This window comes from Syngnathoides biaculeatus, chromosome 16, assembly GCF_019802595.1.
Source record: "Syngnathoides biaculeatus isolate LvHL_M chromosome 16, ASM1980259v1, whole genome shotgun sequence".
NCBI classification, from domain to species: Eukaryota; Metazoa; Chordata; class Actinopteri; order Syngnathiformes; family Syngnathidae; genus Syngnathoides; species Syngnathoides biaculeatus.
Genome location: NC_084655.1, coordinates 9,537,489 through 9,559,336, shown reverse-complemented (window position 1 = coordinate 9,559,336; position 21,848 = coordinate 9,537,489). Strand labels below are relative to the sequence as shown.

The 21,848-nt window shown below is 41.0% G+C and overlaps 3 protein-coding genes across 5 annotated transcripts in view; 1 reads left to right on the top strand and 2 right to left on the bottom strand.

The window, feature by feature from the left end:
• The window catches only part of LOC133515032 (vesicle-fusing ATPase), a 37,315-nt gene extending 35,991 nt beyond the window's left edge, over window positions 1-1,324 (bottom strand). For both annotated transcript variants that reach the window (XM_061847252.1, XM_061847253.1), the window contains exon 1: window positions 1,196-1,324. In XM_061847252.1, coding sequence (XP_061703236.1) covers window positions 1,196-1,207 — 12 coding nt within the window. In that variant the 5' untranslated portion in view covers window positions 1,208-1,324. The remainder of the gene's footprint in view (window positions 1-1,195) is intronic.
• Window positions 1,325-7,030: 5,706 nt separating this feature from the next.
• Window positions 7,031-9,128, bottom strand: LOC133514721 (cyclin-dependent kinase 5 activator 1-like). The gene is made up of 2 exons (XM_061846616.1): window positions 8,613-9,128; window positions 7,031-7,561 (listed from the first exon to the last, which is right to left on the bottom strand). The coding sequence occupies exons 1-2, from the start codon at window positions 9,126-9,128 to the stop codon at window positions 7,070-7,072; spliced, it is 1,008 nt and encodes a 335-aa protein (XP_061702600.1). The 3' UTR covers window positions 7,031-7,069.
• A 6,773-nt stretch (window positions 9,129-15,901) lies between these two features.
• Window positions 15,902-21,385, top strand: rpain (RPA interacting protein). 2 transcript variants are annotated; one of them, XM_061847259.1, is made up of 7 exons: window positions 15,902-16,097; window positions 16,185-16,376; window positions 16,463-16,535; window positions 20,022-20,133; window positions 20,216-20,279; window positions 20,524-20,658; window positions 20,965-21,385. In XM_061847259.1, the coding sequence occupies exons 1-7, from the start codon at window positions 16,026-16,028 to the stop codon at window positions 20,992-20,994; spliced, it is 678 nt and encodes a 225-aa protein (XP_061703243.1). In that variant the 5' UTR covers window positions 15,902-16,025; the 3' UTR covers window positions 20,995-21,385. The 2 variants fall into 2 exon arrangements, with proteins under 2 accessions (XP_061703243.1, XP_061703242.1); XM_061847258.1 differs by having other exon boundaries at window positions 20,521-20,658.
• Window positions 21,386-21,848: the final 463 nt, after the last annotated feature.

Sequence of the window (21,848 nt, the reverse complement as noted above, 5' to 3'; positions counted from 1 at the left end):
CTTTTTTGACCGCTGGGCTCTATTTTGTCAAATTGAAGGTGATTGCAGACACTCCTTACCATGACGATGACAACAATAATGGGCGGCATTATGTGTATTATGAGGTTTAGGTGTTTGTGAAGTACTTCAATCACAATTAAGTAATTTAATTACAGTAATTAAGCACCCATTATTTCAATGATGTTGTAACGTTGGCTTGACCTGACTGATTATAGAACGAGATTTGAGTAAAGTCCTTTAAGTTACTCTGTATACAGCAAACAAGTATATATGGCCAAGTCATGTAAAGAGACAAACTGCTACATCTTGTAACCGGTTATCGTTTTTACTAAACTCGGTGATCGGTAATTGAACCCCAAAAATCCTGATCATGTAAAGAGTATGATATACCTAATCAAATATTTTACACATTAGAGCAATTTAACCAAACAATGCGTACTTCGCCTGCTTTTTACAGGACACTCTCAAGATGCTACAAGAACCAACCATGAGGTTTGTCTATCAGAAAACAACCACCATCTAACAATCATAACACTTTGAATACACACATCTTGAGATTAGAGGTATCATGTCACCTGAGAGTACATAAAATAAACATGGACTTAAGTCTATGCACAACTATGCTGTGCCACCCCTCAATCGCGTTTCCTGTGCGCAGAGATAAAAAGATTGCAGAATGAAGGCAATTGTCTGGACAAAACTGTCACCCTATATGAACTGAACGAAGGGCTGGGCACGCAACGCATCTGAGTTTGCGCCCATTCGATAGAATGGTGCACATCGTTATGGTAGATGCGCCGTTTGTGGACGCCGAGGGGGTGGGTTGGGGGGTGTATATAATCAGTGACGCTTTTATCGCAGCGGCGTCGGTTCAAGGACAAGCAGCTCCCGGGATTAGGGAGCCACACTCCTCGAGGTGCTCATTTCGATTTATTATACGCGCGTGGCGAATATGTCTTGCACCTTACACGCACGCGTCCAGTCCAATTAAATGAATAAATACCCACCAAATAATAATTACAAAAATAAAAAACACTCGCAATGACACTCCTTTGGCTGTGGTCAATATAGTCAGAGCGTGCTACAGTCCGACATTTTGCTGCCCGTTTGATTAGATATCGCTCGCTATACACCGGGAAGCGTCTGATCGTCTAAAAACACCACATGGAACAATAAAATGATAGTTTTTTCTTACCCGGGCCGCCATCTTTACGGCTTGTGGTGGGTCAGTGATGCAGTAGTGATGGTCGGGGCAGGTTCAGAGGACAGGGGGACACGAACAGGAAGGTTTGACAGACAGCGGATGACTTCAGAAGGCGTAGCGCACTCTCATCTGATTGGCTGCACCAACCGGAAACTCGCAGGCTGGGACGTGTCTCATTTGCTCACGGGATTTGGTCAAGCCTACTTGAACGGGTGGGTATGACGTGCCGAAACCCTCACGTGTGCGCTTCAAACGCTTATTTGGAAGGGGGGTGGGCTCTGGGGGGAGAAAACGTGTATTCAAATGATTAACATAATGTCCAACACTGGCCCGATTCGAGTAGACTACATTTAGAAAAGTATGCAACAATGAAATATACAGCATGAGATGATGCGCATGCTTACCCCGATAGTCGATAACACTTCATTTGAGTTTTAAGTGTTACCTGTCATATTTATGTTTTTCATTTCCCTTGAAAACGTAGTAAATATTAACGTAACTGCCTTCGGTGACTATATCAGCACCACGGACAGCAACATTCTTCCAGGCCTCTCTCAAAGGCGTTAAATATTGATTTGTTATTAGCGTTAGATGAGTAGCATTATTAGCCTTATTTCAAAAATACCAGGTACTCATCAGGGCTGTCGATACCAGCCTCAAGTGTATATGGTAATTTTAAATAAATTTTGGGTTCAGGTGGCAAGGTGGAGCAACTGGTTGGCGTGCTGGCCACATAGTCACGGCCCCGCCTGTTTGGAATTTGCATGTTCTCCCCCGTGCCTGCGTGGGTTTTCTCCAGGCACTCCGGTTTTCTCTCACATCCCAGAAACATGCATTCATTGGAGACTCTAAATTGCCCTGAGGTGTGGTTGTAGGTGCAAATGGTTGTTCGTTTCCATGTGCCCTGCGATTGGCTTTGTTACACTACTGCTCCGTCACAATAAACTTCATTTCCTGTTCCGTGGTCATCATCACATATTTCTCTTTGCGAGTGCCGCATGCACTAAAAAGATTGCTTCCTTGCTTCGAGGTTTTCTGGGGGCCTCTGCTGGCCTCCTTGAACAACAACACTATCAACAAGCCAAATGCCTCAGTAAAGTCCTTGTCCATCTTATAAATGTGATCAAAACATGTATACTGTGATAATGTAATCTAAGTAGTGTGCATGTTTTTTGTTTGCTTATGGTGTATCCCAAAAATGTAGCAGTCATTGATATCTGTAAATTACCTGCAGGTTTTAATGAGTGTGAATGTCCTGTCGTTGATTGTATAGGAAATGCATACAGCATTGTACCAATAGCAATAGTTGAAACTGTAGAGTATTCGATGGCGAGTGGCTGATCGCCAGTTTTTTACCCATATAAATCCCAAAGGGAAAAATTTGGTCAATTTACTAACATTACATGTGGCGTTTTTTTGTTTGTTTGTTTGTTTGTTTTGTTTATGAAAATGCAATGGGATTTTTTTAAAAGACCAGATCGTACAAGTTTTAAATCAAGTCATTGTCATTTTTCGAATTATTATTATTATTATTTATCCTGGAAGATTCATGACTTGTCATGATGCATTCCAGTCACACTCCACTCAGGTACTGGTGTTGTGGCCAGATTCTAGACATTAAATTACACTAGCTCCAGAGGTCTGCAGTATTGGCTAAGATGACATCTTGAGCAGCCATAACATTTTAACATTTGAAATGGGTGCACACGGAACGATTGGCTAGCACATCAGTTCCAAGGACTTTGGTTCAAATCCAATCCCGCCTGTGTGGTGTTTGTGTGTTTCCCCCACACCTGTGTGGGCTTCCTCTGGGCACTTCAGTTTCCTCCCATATCCCCAAAACATGGATGTTCTGTTAACTGGCGACTGATGTGACTGAATGTGAGTGGAGATTGCTGTGTGTTTGTGTGCCCTGTGATTGGCCAGTGACCAATTCAAAGTATAGATCACTGCAATAGGCTCCAGCACGTCTGTGAGCCCAGTGAGGATAAGCGGAATAATGGACTCATCTTAAATGCTGAAATGATCTTGCTGGGTTGCACAATGGTCTCGTTTGCATGTCTGCCTGATAGTTAGGAAATCTTGCTTTAAATCCTACCTCGGATGCTCCAGAATGGTGTTGGGTTGTTGTTCGAGGATGTTTTTATTCACCCTGGATTTGCCCATGCATTGGACTGACAACCAGTCCAGGCCTTTTGCCCAAAGCGAGCAAGGATAGTTCCAGTTCACCCATGGCCCAATAAAGATAAGCAGTATAAAAAAAAAACAGATTGCTCCTGTATTGTCATAATATATAAATATATGAATATAACAACCATACTGATTATTCATGCACCAATATTGAGTGAGTACAAACCAAACTGCTTGTAAATCTTTTTTTTTTATACAAAGTACCTGTAACTGCTGATCAATTTCTTCTTTCTTGCATACATATTCATACATCCACATAGTAACAGACTGCAGCATCAGTATTCTAGTAACACTAGTAGCATTAAACTTGAACAAAGATTCTTGGTACACAATATGGTTCACACATGGGAGAAAAAAAACATTAAGTCTATCATCATCATTACACAATGGTTTTTGTCTCGTAAGTGTTGCAAGATAAAATATGGCACATGTTTGATGAGACATGATTGGGAGAGGTGGGAAGGGTGTCAACCAAGTCTTCTGCCCCAAAGTCACAATCCTCTCAGAAGGTAAGTGTCTTTTCAATGTTACCTTTCCTTGTGGCTTTCATCGTTTAATTGCCGGTTGGACCAAACCAGGTGGAATCAGTTTCAAGAAAAATTTGTGAAGAATTTCCACATCATGTTTTGCACATCATCATCATCACTATCATCCACTTTTTTCCCCAAAAAAATCTGCATTGCACAAAATAGTCAATTCCGTGTTTTCATGTGCTGGAGAACATTTTCAATGAAAGTAAGTGCATCACATTTGATTCCAAATCTGCAACAGATGTTACACTTCGCCTCTCTGAATATATATATAAAAAAGGAAATCATTAAAAGTTGTGTTCTAATATAAACCATAAATATTATGTGGTCCAGTCAAGCCATTTGTAGATGGCTAGTATTGACTGTGTTGTCTTGCTCTTGTTGTACTTGGTGGCTGAATGTAATTCTTATTTTCTCATTATTTAGTACTACAATTGAGACTTTGAATGATAATGGAATCATTGTATTAAATAGAAAAATACTGATTTGCATTTTAAATCCTTTCTCATCACCAAATCTAGTAGTCATCTTTGAACGTACCAGTAAGCCTGCAATTACATATTTTTCTCCAAAACTACTGTACCTTGTATCATTAAGCAAAATACAATCTAAAATGTTGTTAAGAGAAATGCTACTTGTTTTCCATCAGAAACAGAAGCAGAAGGTGATGTAAACAAGTGTGTTCATCATGGAGTCATTCCTCATACGCATGAGGTCAGATTCTGGATCTGGGCTACATTGTCTTTACAGCATGGTCAAGCCATTATTACCAGAATACAATACTAGAGCAAAAACAGGATCACTTAATCTCATTAGGGTACCCGGCGTGCTGAAGCCTACGGAAAACGATCGTTCACTGGAATTAGTCAAAATTGATTAATCGGGATGGGGATATCATAATCAATTAATAAATCAGTACGATGTTTGGCTATTGTTTGGAATTGATTGTTATGTTATTTTTAACTGTGCCTTGCATTTGAGGTATAACGGAGTGCATTGTCTCAGCAACATGTCCGCTAGTGCTTACGCCAACATAAAAACTGCATTATTCTGCTCAATATGACTCTTTGCATCAAGTTCAGAACAGTCAGCTGAGGAGAGACAGAGAGAGAGAGAGAGAGAGAGAGAGAGAGAGAGAGTTGAGTTGAGGAAAAGGAGAATATCTAAAACAGATTTCACTGATGATTTCATCTTTAGAGCTGTAGTTGATCAAATGACTATCCCTCTTTTATATAAACTATTATTCGTGATATAAAAGCAGCTACTATGTTTCCAGATTTTGAAGTGAATCGCAACCCTGCCTCAGCGTTGACCGGGGTAGTACAGCAATCTTCACACGTTGTGTGCAGATAACCACATGCCATGACCAGCAGTTTCTTTTTGAGCCCTTGTGCTCTGCAAATGGTCAGCCAAAAACTGCATGCCTATGACGCTGTACACGCAAGCATGCAATTTGCTGAATGAGTCAAGCTCAGAGGGGAATATGTGTGTATGTCGGTGTCAAAAGCATAGACTGTGTTAAAGTGATGCAGGAGGAAATGATGTACAGTTTGACTACCTTCCGAGTGCTATACACGGTGGCGAGTATGAATATGGTATGAGTATGGACTAAAGTTCACAAATTTCAGGGGTGGACTAGACTTTTTACTTGCACTAAAGCTTAATTGTTCCTGCAAAATTACCACACTCGCTCCCACAAATTGCTGTAGAACGTGAAAGAAAAGCTGTTCCAACGGGGAGCCAAATGTCAGGTTTAATTCCTTTTTTTTTTTTTTTTTTTTGCCAACCTTATACTTTTGTTCATATAGAACGTTATTGACAAAACAACCTGCTCTAACTCGCACATCTTTAAATAAGTAAATTTGGCGGGAAAATATATAATGTTAGAATTTAATCTGCATCCACATCCATCATTTTATAGGGTCTATGAAAGCTAGAAATGGACATATGAGTAAGGGGCAGTTTCAGAAACAGTAAAAGCGGTGGCAGCATTTAGGGGGAAAAAGAGGGGATGTCTACTTGAATTTTCAGCTGATGGTCAAACAGGCCAGTGACTAACAACATTTTCTTCCTGACTTTCACACTTCTGTATAAAATTTAAAGCCTTTCTTTCCTGTTACCATTCAAGACAGCACCAATATGGACCTTTAGGACAAAGTGCAGGAATATGGAGAGTTAATATACAAAACCCCATTCAGGATATGCATGGGAGGGTTCAGTGATGCATTCTGGTCGTTTTTTTTTTTTTTGTTTTTTTTTGTCAACAATTTACCGTTGGCCGTTTTGCTGACTACATGTGTGCTCTTTCTGTATGAATTCCAAGCACCTTTGACTAATACCTTTTTTACGTACGATGCCTCCACTATAATATCTAATACAGATGTGATTTTTGATCGTATACTTTTGAAGTGTCAACCGTGGGCCTCACAACCGGTGTTGATGAGTGCAATAAGCTGAGAGATGACAATAGGAATAAGGTTAAGTGGAGTTGGCAATAAGCACGTGGCCATGTGCAATGACATATGATGTGAACTCATGCAACGTGGTATCAATATCCTGTATTTTTATGTTTATATTTTTTAGCTTAACTTATAATAAATGAATGTTGTCTGGCGTTTCTAATTTCTTTGACTTAAAAAGAAAAACACTATCGCTGACACTTGAACAGGATTGGAAGCTGCCATTTCTTTTCTTTCTCAAATATCAAACACAAAAACGGCTTTGGCACGACCTGAGTCTTCGTTAATGTCAAATTTAACAACCACTTTGGCCAAAAATATACCTAGCCAGCGAGATTGTAAGATTTTGCTTTTGAGCTCTCTAAATATCCACTGGCACCAAGGTCATCAGTGACAATTTAATCCCCCAAGTAGATCATAATAATTGAAGTGTTTAAAACACGTAATAATAATTGCTGCATTTAAATGAGACTGTCGTCTTGTATATCGGTGCCTCGTGAGACTCTGTGGCTCCTCGTCTACAATAACAGATTGGTGTACAGTACCATAAATCATTAGAGATGCCAGACAACACCATTGTTCCAAAGTAGCTTTACACTGCATTACAGTCGTCCACTTGTCATCTACCTATCAACCCCCTCAATACCCACATCCATCTTTTCCTTTCTCCTCCTTCAAACGTCCTTTTATCGGTCAAGACCTATAAAGAGTTTGGTCTTCTCGTCTTCTTTCTTGCTCTCGTTCTTCAGATCAGCAAACACCTGGGTGAAGAAGTGCGGGTCGGTGTTGATCTGAAGCATCTTACCGCTCATGCGGTTGATGATCTCCAGGCAGCGGTCCCAAAAGGCCTCCTTCTCGGCCTCGACCAAGAAGGGCTTCAGCGGGTAGGAGATCTCGTTGCCCATGTAGGAGTAGGACAGGTAGAGGCACGTGAGCAGCGAGGCCTGCAGCTCACGCTCCGAGGCTACCTCGGCGGAGACGACGTCGCGGCACAACATGTAGAGGAAGACCACGTTGGCCGGCGTGATGAAGCCTTGATCCTGCCAGCCCTGAAGGAGAAGGGAGCGGTCGACGCTGCGCAGCCACAGCACAGGATCGGTCGGCGAGAGACGCTTTAGACGGTAACAGCGGCGGCACAGGAATTCGCCCAGGCTGCGCATCAGCTCACTGGTGGAAGCCTGTCAGGTGGGATCAAGAGAGGGTGAAGGGGAATACAACAATTTAGCAATCTGGTAGTGATAAAACAGTATGACATTCCCCTGAGTATTATAATTCACTTTTTTTTTCCTTTTTTCATTCATGCATTAACCCAACCCAAAGGATAGGATGTGGTGTGTTTACAGTGCTATAGAACAGGGGTACGAAATTAAATTCTATTAACAGACATTTGGTTAATTACTCCCTCAGAAGTCTGGGAAAAACATCCCCAGTAAATGTATAGTCACCTCATTGTATCATTACTTAAAGTATACACAACTGCCCATGAAACTCATCGTTCTAAATTTTATTAAAAACTAACTGAATCTGAAATAAGAATTTAGGGAAAGTTGTGCTCGGAAAATGTTTACAGTAAGTGGGAAGTGATTTGTTGTAAAGGAAATGTACAGTATTGTTAAAATTAGAATTTCGATACAATTTTGTTGTCTTAATGAAAACAATAGATCCATTTGGAATTAGAATATTTACTGTCATTGCTTCCAAGAAAAATTTGAAAAAAATGTACATTTTTTTGTGGGCCACATAAAGTGACATTGCGGGCCAGATCTGGTCCCCAAGCCTGGAGTTTGACACCTGTGTGCTTTCGGCTGTGAGAAGCACAGGGGATGGCACTAGTGCCACCTAGTCGGAGACATTCTGCATTCAAAAGTGCTCGGAAGTAAAATATCCTACTCGGGATTGACTAGTTCTAACCTCAACACTGCAGTTAGTCATCAGTGGTAAATTTGATTTTGATTTGCAGCTTTTTTGGCACTACTAGCCTTCCCAGTTAACATGGATATTTGACATTTAAACCCGTCAATGGCAGTAAATGTGTTTTAAAAATATTTAATTCGTAGATGGGTAAATCGATAAAAGTACTGCTACGTACGATATCAACACACTATTTTCCATAAAGAACAAACTCTGTAAATGTTTTATTCCCAATAATTCAGGAATGCAAAGTTATTGAACGGTTAAAAGTGAGTCAGCTCAGCCGCTGAGGATGAACCATAAAGAAAAAGTTGTTACCTGAACAATGACACGCTTTGGTGTACCGACTGCAGCTGAAGGTTGAATGCCAGATCCAGTGAGGGAATTCTTTTTGGCAGCGACAGTAGCTACGTTAATCAGGGTCTTGGAGGTCGGGAGGTGGGAGGAGGTAGTCAAGGTGGTGGCCGAGTGATCCTGGCTGGAAGAATAAGAGGAAAGATTTGCACAGGACTGAGACTTCTTCAGGTTCAAGCTGTTCGAGGCCGAATTAGAGGTGATGACGTCATCTGCGTCTGGCGAGCATCCTTTCCCGCTGTCGCCGCCGTCGGACTGCAGCTTCTTGGAGCCCTTTCTCTTGGCTGATGCGGCCACAATACGTTTCCATGGGAGCACGCTGATGATGGAGGGGCGTTTGAGGGATTTGGTAGCAGCTGCCGCAGCATCCTTAGCGTTCTTGCTGTTCTGGACTGCTGTATAGTGACCCACTGTAGCTGGCCCGTCCTCAAACAGGGCTGCTTTGCGGTAGCTCGGGGAGAGGGACAGCACTGTACCCATGTTGCCTGGCGAGGGTCAGCAGCGTGACGCAGCACTGGTGGTTCGGAGTAGTGAGAGGAAACCTCCTTGTTGGGAAAAGAGCCAAAGTGACTCACCTTTGTGAATCTGTAAGCAGAAAAGAAGAAAGAAGTCTTGATATAAGATCGCTATCATGCCCAAATACACACAGGATGGCTAAAAAACATATACATTTCAAAGTAATCGCAATTACTGCCAACCCATTGATTTGACTAAGCTTGCTAAGTACACTGTGGAGCGAGATGAGTATACTCAACTTCCAATAAGATTGCACATGAAAAACTTCACTATAATCCTAATTAACAAATACTGTCAACAAAATAAATCCATCCATCCATTTTCTTAGCCACTTATTCTCACAAGGGTCACGGGAGCGCTGGAGCCTATCCCAGCTTTCAACAGGCAGGAGGCAAGGTACACCCTGAACTGCTTGCCAGCCAATCGCAGGGCACATAGAGACAGACAACAGTCGCACTCACAATCACACCTCGGGGCAATTTAGAGTGTCCAATTTATGTTGCATGTTTTGGGGAGGTGGGAGGAAACCGGAGTGTTTGGAGAAAACCCACGCAGGCACGGGGAAAATATGCAAACTCCACACAGGCGGGGTCGGGATTGAACCCGGGTCCTCGGAAATGTAACGCTAATGCTTTCCATGCGCCATCGTGCCTCCCAAAATAAACCAATTTAAATTATATATGCTCATCCTTTGAGTTGACCACAAATCTGAGTTTTCAGTACATAGAGTATAAATATATAAATACATGTACAGTATATATTCCTCCCAATATTTTGGCATGTAGCAAATACAAATGATTAGTAATCCTGTTTAACCTAAAACAGGAAAATCATTTCATGCCAGACAGTCGGGAAAAAAAGTGTTTCTTTTTATTGCCAGCCTTGGGGCACCAATGTTTGTCGACATGAATGTATCAATACACATCGAATGTTTGACTGCTGGAACACTTACAGACAAAAAAATCCGCCATTTTCCCTCTGAGCTATGAAACGAAATCCTAATATTTGACTCGGATTGTCTTCCAACAGTACAGTAGATAGCTGCTTTCGCTGAGATTCACAGTCTTATAGTTACCATGACAACTGAGCAGCCTCCAGCCCTTCCAGGATAATCAAGTGAAAGGAAGATTTAAGAGAATATTTTAAATCCTGCTATTTTTAATATAGTCTTATATTTGTGTATACTGTATAGTTAATCTCCACAGGGTTATCATTGTACAGTCAATTCACAATGTCAATATGGGAATTATAGCAATGAAATGCATGTTTATTTACAGTACATAGCGCATTTTACACACTTCCTCTCACTGTTAAATACACATTTTCAGTGAGTTTTGATGGTTAACCCTATCATGACAGATGCTGCTTTTAGTCTTGATTGACAAGATAAATATGCAATGGTCTCGTGTGAATTTATCTGATGATTTCAACTAATTAATTACCTATGTTCACAACATACAGTAGCTCCAATAATATACAATAATACAGACAAATAATCCTCCCTTTTCTCTAAATTTTCATGGTCATGGGAAGCATGGAGGTCATCTCATCTGACTGTTGGAGAAAGGTGGACTACACACATACTGTGTAGAGATTGACAACTAACACTCACATGCATATACATTCCTATCTACAATTTAGGGTTTTTAATTAATCTAACACACGTGTTTTGGGAATGTGGGAAGAGGCCAGAAAACCCCTTGCAAGCATAAGCAAGACACACAAACGCAGCACTGAGGGCCTGAGCCGAGTTTCCAACCTGGACCTTTGTCTGGACTGTGAGGCTAATGTGCAAGCCACTATCCCACTGTGCTGTGCTTAAAAAAAAAAAAAAAAAAAAAAAAAAAATTACCACCAAAAAAATCAATGATTCACTAAAAATGGTATGATGTTGGTCATGAATCTGTCATTTGGTAATAAATGGTAGATGTCATATTGATGTCTGATTGATCAAATGAATAAATGCATATATAAATAAATCTGGTCCATAATGGCAGTCGTCCTTATGTGCGATTGCCAAAATGCGGTTAGTGGGAATGGAACCCTCACTGTCCGCACTGATGTCAAGTGAGTAAACCACTACATACTCAGCAATTGCTACTTGAGTGAGCATTTTATGCAAATGGAACTTCTTTAAATGGGCTCCATAATGGCACTGCACTGTGTAATGAGTGTGTGGAGGAGTGCAGCTGTCACATCGGAGCCTGCCTGCTGATTGATTGATGAAAAAATGATCACTGTGTGCGTTCAACTCCAGTCACCAACGTGCCTGTGAGAGGACATGGTTGTATGTTTTCCTGGGATTGTAAGGCGAGCTTTCCAGGGTGGCTGTAATTTGCCTTTTGCTCAGGGGGTGAGGTCGGGGGTGGGGTGAATCATAGAAAATGGATGCATTGGTGTTTAAAAAAAAAAACTCTTGCACATGCAATCCATAAAATAGATTCAATTCGGGTTGAACCTTCACCTGTACGATAGTTCAAGGTGTATGCACGAGGCTATGCTATCTTACTGCGTCTCAGTTGTCCATAGCACAGGGCTGCAGTGCTCAACGTTATTATATAAGAATAGATGGGCCACGGATGCATGCGAAAGAAAATGTGCGCAAGCATCCATCTTAGCTTCAAAATGGAAGCCTTGAAAACAAGCCACCCCGCCTTCTATTTTAGCACAACGCTTAACAGAAGCATCACGTTGTGTCACACATACATAATGTAAAAGAATAGTGCCGCAATGAACGCTTGCTGCGTTGCTTTTATGAACTATTTGACCGAGGGGACATGTAAACCTGCACGGCGTAGGTCCAATACAGCCTGTATTGTGCATCGGTGTGTTTATATTGCTGAATTACGAGTAATTATTGGGTGATGATGAGTTGTTGCTCAATGATGAAAAAACGGCATCGCATTCCTACCTGATGTTTAATTGACTCTTCTTGCACGATCCATGGAGGCTTGTGACCGTCTTGCTGCAATTCCAGACCTTTTCTTCGGGTTTCCCCGCAACTCGCCGTGATCCAGTCCGTGAAAAGCCCCACGCTACAGGCCCAGATTCTGTCTCGTCCCCGTGGGCGAACTGTTTTCCCCTATTTCATCTCTAAAACAAAAAAAATCAAATGGGACTCGAGGGAATAGAAATACTCAGAACACAACAGCCAAATGTTCTGGATGGCAAATCGGAAAACGTCGTCCATTGAGACGCGAAAATCTACACGGTCGCGGTAATTAATGCCCCAGATATATGAGGCTCACACCGCGTAAGGATCGCGACACTAAATGGAGCCACATTTAATGCGTGAAACTAAAAGAAATAAGGAGAAAATTACATCTGTAAATTCCAAAAATAGACGTCAGCGTCTCCCCTTTGCGATGTAATTCCGAGAGAGAGAAAGAGAGAGAGAGAGAGAGAGAGAGAGAGAGATTTGATGCGGGAGTCTAGAGTTATTTGGGTTGGATAGGGAAGGTAAATCCCGTTTTTTGATTGGTTGCACAGAGGATGCTGAAGCCGCCGCGGCCGCCGCTGGTGCTGCTGCTGCTCAGGCAGCACAGCGCCTCGCCGCCTGTGTTGCAGGCAGGCGGATGAAGTCATTGGCAGTTCACTGGGTCCGGCCGATCAGAACCCATCCGCTGTCCGAGGTGCTGATGTATCGGAACGGCTCTGGATGAGGAGGGGGAGGAGGAGGAGGAAGTGGTGACAGGCAGAGGAAGATGAACCCATGCAGAGTATTAATTAATGTTCCCCACCTCCACTGTGTTGGTCAGTCCAGAATTGTGGGGTATTTTCTGCTGGGAAACCTAAAATAACTCTTTTACAGTATACTGAAATGTACTTGTAGCTGTAGTGTACTACATACAAATTAGTGCTGTCACGTAAATACATGCAATCCTATCCATAAACATTGCACTGCATCTTGAAGACTATTTAACTTTTATTGCATTTTTATTATTTGCTTAAATATGACATTATACATTTAATCACCGGATAAAGTGTTGCCCATTTGCTAATCAGACAAGGATGTGTTGTGGAGCCGGTGGTTGTCGTTGATCTTTGTATGCAGAAAACCAGCTGGCGCCATCCTCCTCTCCCAGGCGTTGCCATGGAGCCAAACGACACCAGATAAGGAGCGGAAAGTTACCATCCCAGCCCAGGACCAGACTGCGGGGTGGTGGTGGGGTGAGGGTGGGGGGTTAGCCACTTTTACCATGGACCCATACATATAAAAGCCCTGTGTTACTGGGCAGCTTTTGTCTTCTTCTTTGGCTATCCTGCCAGAAGACACACATCTCGTGTGCGGCAGATACCTAGATAAGACCCGGACATCTGTATTCCACATTCCTTTGTAATAAATCCATTTGCTGTTAACCTTTTCTAATCGTTGGTCATCTCTTCCTCGATTCGTGAACACGCGTAGGGTCCAAACTCGCAAATCCCTACACTTTGAGACTTTTCTTAAATGCAGCGTACAAACTTCAGTTTCAACCACCACGAGAAATATTGATGTCTTCTGTCGCCAATATCCATAAAATTAGAAAATGAAAATAAATTCAAACATCAGGTCCTCAAGTGCACAATTTAACACATTCAAAACGGTCAGAACATTTTCCCAAATTAAATCATAGTATTGAAGACTGAACTTGTTGCTGTTCCTCACTTCCAGATAATATGTGTGAAATATTTACATTACAATATTAATATTACAATTATTGGAATATTGTGACATACACGAGCTATAATGAAGTTTAGTTTGACGAACCACAATGAGATTGCTCGCTTTGTCTTTACTGCCAACATTTTCTTTCTAGGCATGGATGTTGTTTACGAAAACTATACTTCCTACAGACGGAGATCTACCTATTGCATGAGAGATTTGGATTTCGCAGGAAAATAATTGCCCTAAAACACCAACAGAGAGAGGCAGGACAAAATAAATGTAATTAAATTAAATAAGTAAATCCAGCTCTGAAAGCACAACATGTTTGCATGCAGGAAACTGTGAACAAATTAAAGAGTATATTAACATGATTGAAATGACTTTCATCCATCAACCATATGCTTAAACACAACACTAAATTTGTAATTAATTCAACAAATGAAATGAACCCCTCTTCCTCCATAACAAATTACTCTTGAAGCATCCTACAAAATAATAAGATAAAATAAGATTGAAATCAACTTTTTGGTGAATGATCTGGTGATATGTCTTCCATCTAATTGTTAAAAAATGCATTGTGATCAGACATTTGTGCCGTGAAGCTACATCTCTCAGCATAAAATCCTTCTTAGCCGACTAGAAAAGGAGAAAAAAAGTGAGCTTGATGACTCAGTTGGATAGGGATCAACCTAAGTTCTCTCACTATGCAGTGACACTCACTCTGTTACTCACAGAAACAGAAAACTATATTTTCATATCTCAGTTTTTCAATTTTTTTCTAATCCATCCATTGCCTGAGCTGCTTATCCGTATAAGGGTCATGGTAGTCCACGAGTCAATGCCTGCCATCATTGGGCAGGAGGCGGGGTAAACCCTGAACTGGTTGCCAGCCAATCGCAGGGCACATGGAGACAGACAACAGTCGTGCTCACAATCACACCCAGGGGCAATTTAAAGTCTCCAATTAATGCATGTTTTTGAGATGTGGTAGGAAACCAGAGTGCCCGGAGAAAACCCACGCAAGCACAGGGAGAACATGCAAACTCCACACAGGCGGGCCAGGGTTGAATCCCATTCCTCAGAATTGTGAGGACGATGCTCATCAGCTGTGCCACCGTGCCCAATTTTTTTTTTTTTTTTTTATTATACAGATAAATTTATTCTTGACCAGTTCGGCTAGACACGAACACTGTTAGCATGTACTCTTGAGCAAAAACTCTAACATTAGTATTTATTGACAAACCTGTCACTCTAATCATAGAAATGGTAGTGCATACCATGAATTTATTATGCAATGATTTTGAAATATATGCTTTATAGGTTGGCATGGTGCACCAACTGGTTAGAGCATTGGCCTCACAGCTCCGAGGACCGGGTTTCAAATCCCGGCCCCGCCTATGTGGAGTTTGTATGTTCTCCCCGTGCCCGTGTTGGTTTTCTCCGGGCACTCCAGTTTCCTTCGGGCACTCCAGTTTCCTCCCACATCCCCAAAACATGGATTAATTGGAGACTTTAAATTGCCCCCAAGTGTGATTGTAATTGTGTACGTGTTGTCTGTCTCCATGTGCCCTGTGATTGGGTGGCAACCAGTTCTCGGTGTACCCCGCCTCCTGCCCGATGATAGCTGGGATAGGCAAAAGCTCTCTCCCGCAACACTAGCGAGGATAAGGGGCTCAGAAAATGGATGGATGAAAATAAAATCCCATTTGACATTTACGAGCCACGTTCTCATATCGTCATTGCCTCTATCAAAATAAATACATAAATACTGATCGTGATCAACTTGAAAATATTTCTAAATGTAAAGTGTAGTACAATTCCAAGAGGAGAAGGCCCAACAATGCAAAAATGAATTAATTGTATGAGGGTAATCTCATGATGAATTTAAAGTCATTTATTCCTGTTGAACTTCTCAATTTGAAAGAGTCCTCATTTACGCAGGTAAATGTTTTCGTGTACTGTCGAGCGAAAATATCCCTTTTCTGAAAAAAGTAAAAAAGATGGCATCATGAAATTACTCTGTTACTTTGATCTACGTAGCGTATATTTTGCCGACAGCGTCTTATACTTCATGTCCCACAATGCAATACGTGGCAGCACACTTTCACTTCCGGGTCGCTGTATCATAACCGGCTCTACTTTCTTTTTGCGGGTGTCTCTCGCTTTCAGGACAAGGTGTTCGTCAAGGTAGTTTGCGTACAGTGTGCCTATAAATGGACGCTTTACACAGACATCGCTCGCTTTATAAAGGAACAACCCCACCATGGAAAGAAGAATACCGAAAGGTGCAGTGCCTGGACTGTTACTTTGCACGCCAGAAATGACATCGCTAGTAAATAGTTCTTTCGTGTTTATCCTCTTATTTTTGACAGCGCTGTGTAGAGAGACTCAAGGGCAGCCGGTCGAGGTTGCTCGACAGATATCGCAAGATGGGTGAGGGCCCGAAGTCCGGCGACCCCACAACCTCTTTGCTCGTGCAGGAAGTCATGGAGGCGGAGTGGACTGCTCTGAAGTCGGTGGGTTGGAGATTGCCATCCCTCTGGGGTCCAGAGGGCGTTGTGGAGGTATACAATCATTGTTCGATCGCTATTTCCCTTCATTACCCCAACGTTGCACTAACATCTTAAAACCCTGACAATTTTCTAAACAGATGTGGAATGTTATGAAGGACAATGATGAACTGGCACTTTTGGAGGAAATCCAACAGGAGCTCCTATCTTGCGGTAATGTGTTTCACAACTGCGGCCCAAAATGAAAAAAGATAACAGTATTGTATGCAGCACTCTTTCAACCATTCAACACACAGTTTCCAGAATGGGTAGGTTTCCGATGACGTCACCACCCTTAGACCAATCGGATAAATTAAGGATAGAAAAAAAATCACGCTTCACCTTGGAAGCCTATCCATTTAGATTATGTGCGTACACCCATTTTACATGTCTTCTGTTTTGTTTTATTTAGTTTTTTCAAATGTGAGAGGAAACTATTCCTGTGTGTATGCTGCTCTTATGGGTGGTGTATTTGAGATGACCAACACAGTGCACTGCATACACGAACACAAATATTTCTACTGACAATCGCAAGTTTTGCAGTTAGTCGTAGAGGTAGCTAGGCTAACTATTACCTTGTCTGGTAAGTGCATTGCAGTTACAAACTATTCTTGTCATAAATATTACAGGGAATGATGGTCTGCAAACACTCAATAGAACCAGTTGCTCCTTTCTGTGTCTCTTAGTAGGACACGTCACTATTAATGCTGCATGTACTGTACTTAAAGGAAGACTCTCCCCAAAACTCATATGTACAATAAGCCCTCCAATGTGAAGGAATATTATTATTACATATATTTTGGACATTAATTGAAAAAAACACGTGAAAATAAAGAACACATTTGAAATCCAAGCAAAATCTGGATATGTGGCAGCTCTCAGAGCCAAACTGAAAGAAACATCCTTGACCCCGCCCCTGACGTCGCTGGTGCTTAGCATTATAGACCATTCGTTCTAGCTAAGCCAAGATGCCGACTTGTTCTGCACCAAAACTGAGAAAGCGCACACCAAATTTGTCCTTTAACTTCCCGTGGGGTGAACCTGACAGAATTAAGCTGTGGCTGTCACAGTTGAGGCTCATTCATCAGCGGGGAAATTTCCACGCATTGAATCATTACTGGTTATTAGCCGCTATGTTGTATCCTCTCGTGCTGGTATTGTATAAGCAACAACATACGTTATGAGGGTGGCGCAGCTGTCCAATCCTGGACCTCTGTGTGTGGAGTTTCCATGTTCTCCCCGTGTCTGCGTGTGTGTCACCTGCCTCCAGCTGGGATAGGCTCCAGCATACCTTCAACCATGGTGCGGCTAAGAAAATGGATGGATGGCTATATACGTGTAACACTTGCCGGTTACTATTTACAGCGATCCACTCGTGCAACAGCCCACCCCCAACCCCTGACGCTAGTGGATCGCGAGAAGTTTTGCTGCTTGAAAAGTACAACTTGGTGTTTAAAAAAAAAAAAAAAGTCTGGCCACCTGCTATATATTCTCTACATCTAAACCAACTACTCAGAAAAGCATCAAATTTCCACGGTCCATTTCATGGGACTGTTGTTGTTCTTCGTCAGCGCCACATCCCTCCCAACACATAGAATTCCGCCTGTGTGTGTTCTGGCTCAAATGCTTGAACATTGTACATTGTTATTTTTATTTTGTTTGCTCATTGGTCGGTATAGTAATAACATGGAGAATCAACTCGCTTTGATACTCGCTTTGCTGGCTCTCAGAACACATCACTTCCTGGTTACTATTTATGGCGATCCACGAGCAATGGGGGGGGGGGGTCAGAACAGGAAGCATTGCAGGCGTGGCAAACGCTGATTGGCTGTCATTTTTCCAGCCAGGCTCATTGGAATGTCTGAGCGAGAGAGGAATTTCGATAATACTTTTCCAATTTAGAGATGTTTCTTGGCGAAATCTATGGATAACTGTGGCATTAAAAGAAACACTGAACCCTCATCTACTAACTTTTAACGTGTGCTCCCATTCCTATTAGTTTCGACACAGTCTTCTTTTAACGCAACAGGTACTGTACTTAAAGGTGGTAAAAGGCCAAGCGATATCTGATGGCACCACTGTTAAACTTTTCTATTATCATTTGATTTGAGAAAACAATGATTTGCAAATATTGTTCAACCTATACTGAATTGGATACACTCAAGGATGAGATATTTAATGTTCAAACTGAGAAGCTTTTGTTTTTAGCAAATAATCATTAACTTTGAATTTTATGGCTGCAACATGTTCCCAAAATGCCCCTGCTTATTTTAGCCAGACAATTCCAAACCACATTCTGCACGTTAGAACAGCGTGGCTTCATAGTAAAAGAGTGCGGCTACTAGACTTGCCTGTCTGCTGTCCAGACCTAGACCAGACTGAAATGTGTCGTGCATTATGAACCATAAAATACAACGGAGACCCCGGCTGTTGAACAGTTGTTGTACATCAATTAAGAATGGTGAAAGAATTCCACCTACAAAGCTTCAACAATTAGTATCCTCAGTTCCCAAGCAATTATTCAATGTTGTTTTAAACAAAAAAAAAAAGTGACGTAACAAAGTGGGAAATATGACCCTGTACTAGGTTTTTGTGGCGCGTGTTGGAGCCATAAAATTTAAAGTTAATGATTTGCTTAAAATAATTCATCAGTTTGAATATTAAATAAATCGTCTTTGTAGTGTATTAAATTAAATGTGGCTTTAACAACGTCCCACCTTCATTGGAATTGGTTTGGTATTTTTTCACACTTTGGCATTCATTTATATCGTGTACTGTATGATTAGGATTAACACGATTAGGATTTTTGGGGCCGATCAGTGAGTTTTAAGAAAACTACTTGAGAAAACAACTTGATCACAAGATGGAGCAATGAGTCTATTTAAATGATCTGTTCATTTACTTTTGTTACGTGTGAATTTAGAGCCCTTTGATCAAACCAGCAAAATGCGACAAGGCAGTTGTATTGTGTTTCTGATAATTTAATCTCACACACATCAACAAAAACACGATAAAATAGCTAACACAAAATAGGCATTCAAGAACAGAGTAGTTGAGCCACAACGGTGAATAGTCACCAATGTTGAACAAGTGTTCCCCAACAAGGAAATGTTCATCCCAGTGGATCTTGGGGTAAAAGAGTCTGGGCACCCCTGCCTTAGATGGACATCCTCTCCTGTCCTGAGCACCGGACCCCCACCAACATGTTCCCTCCACCTCCCATTTTCTTCTTATAATGCAGTCGGGGCAATCCACTCATGTTGTCATTACCACAGTAACGACTGTATACAGTCCCATTTGAATTGACAAGATAAGCCCAATGATCATTAAAAAATGGGATGCAGTGTACAAGATACGAGATTTTATTGCAGTAGTCTGACATTGTGCAATTTTTAAAGAGCAAATTTGTCTTGTAGTTTGATCCACACGTTGTCCTCCATAGTTTTGACTTTTTTTTTTTCTTAACTTTATTGGCTGGTGATAGATATCACTTATTTACATTACTTTGTCAAGAGACATAGTCCATAGTCATTGATCAGCTCTGTAAATTGACAATAAAGCTGATCAGCCATTCAGCATAAAATTCTCATGATTGTCCGATACGATATCACCGATCAAATCACCGTAAACTCTATATATGATTTCCCCTCTTTTGTTCAGAAATGTCTATTATTGAAGAATATGAGAGAGACCAACAAGAAGAGCAGCAATATTTATCCTCCATTGTGGAAGGAATGGACGAGGTTCATGTTATTTGTCCCATTTGCCACATGTAAGTACAACATAATACTTTTTGTTGAGGATGAAGTATTTTGTGAAATGTTTAGGACTGACTGTAACCTTATGTCGGGCAGGAGCTGCTTGAACTTCAACAGCCATTTCATCTCCTGCCCATGTGGACTCCACATAAATACAACGGTTTGTCTACTCTATTTAAAAAAAAAAAAAAAAAAATCTAAATGTTTGGCAAATGATTGTCACACATAATTTATGCCACATTAAAACAAACTATTTCAACACCTGAACAAATGAGAATATGAAGAAATGTTTGTGTGTGGCTCCCTCTAAACACAGTGTCTGGAAGAGTGAAAATTGAAGTAAATTCAATTCGATTAAAGTTTTTGCAGAAATTGTTATATTTATTGTACACTGGTTTCAGAAGAACATCACCCCTGATGTCGTACAGAATCTTCTGGAATCCAGGGTCCTGGAGCACATGGAAGGCTGCAATTACAACCCTGTTTTTTCACTGGTGTCAAACTCTGACTTCTCTCCTAACCTGATCATAAGCTGCAAGGTACAGCACTTAATTCAGTGATCGTAACCTGAGTAATAACTTCAGGGTGTCATATTTTTAGAAATTTTATGGTAAATATTTGTATGAAAACACTTCTTGACCATAAATATAAAAGTCGAGTGAAAAACTGTAGGGACTCGAGAACAAATTCTTATTGTGACTCCCGTGGTGCTGTTTATAATCATGAAATGTTACTTCGGGTCATTGTAAATTACAAGTCCCGATATTGTACTGCGTTTTGGTTTTTAGCACCTCCTAATATTTTCTACAACTTTGCATCATATTTTCTGTTTACTCTGCTTACAGGTTTGTGACTACCTCTCCATCGTTCTATAACTTGGAACATCATAAATGAGTGTGGGGTTTATTTTGTATGAATGTAATTTTTTGTTTAAATGAAGGACAGTTTTTCCACCCAATTCAAAAGTATTTTGCACTCAGAAAATGTTCACTAAATGTTGTAAGATGTTTGTGGTGGGAAATTTCAGATGTACATTATTCCCTTATGTACAATTTATGAATAGCAATGTATGGATATTTATTTTTTTGAACTCATACACAGATACAAATAGTGACTCATTTCAAATTTTCTGTACCACTTTTTTCACTTGTTAATGGGTGTGCTTATCCAGCTGACTCTGCGTCTTACACTATATAGTTTCTAAAAATAGATGTTTTAACTTATTTTTAAGCAATGAAAGTGTTCAATAAACTTTTTCTTTTCTCAGTTGGTTGGTTGGTTTATGTTTTTTGCTAATTACACTTAAGTACCATAGAGTAGTTAGCTGGGCTACCAAAAGGCACACATTGAAGGAGCTGCAGGAACTTCTGGCAAGTACCAGCTGCTTAGTACATGAAACAATCTTATTTTCTTTGTCAGTAGAGTGAGAGGACAGAAGAAAAACAAAACTGAAAAACACGTGGGCTAATGAAACAAAGGTTTTACTTTTTGACACATAGTCACATTAATGGAAAAAAAATGAGATTAATCTTGCTCTCATTTTAATGTGACAAAAAAAAAATGTCATTTGAACAGGGTGTGTAGTATAATTTGGCAAAGCTGGCTCTCCGCTCAGAAGTTCCAGTGTGCTGAGCTCCTGGATCTCCTAAGTTCCATTTCAGTGTTTTGTACATTTTAACGCAATTTCATTCCCACGTTTATGAAAGACAGGTGCAACACTTTTTGGGAA

Coding starts and splice junctions, on each gene's coding strand:
- LOC133514721 (XM_061846616.1), bottom strand. CDS start 9,128: ATGGGTACAGTGCTGTCCCTCTCCCCGAGCTACCGCAAAGCAGCCCTG. Junction 7,562..8,612: donor CAAAGCGTGTCATTGTTCAG/GTAACAACTTTT, acceptor CCCACCTGACAG/GCTTCCACCAGTGAGCTGAT.
- rpain (XM_061847258.1), top strand. CDS start 16,026: ATGGACGCTTTACACAGACATCGCTCGCTTTATAAAGGAACAACCCCA. Junction 20,134..20,215: donor ATTTGTCCCATTTGCCACAT/GTAAGTACAACA, acceptor TATGTCGGGCAG/GAGCTGCTTGAACTTCAACA. Junction 20,280..20,520: donor GACTCCACATAAATACAACG/GTTTGTCTACTC, acceptor CACTGGTTTCAG/AAGAACATCACCCCTGATGT.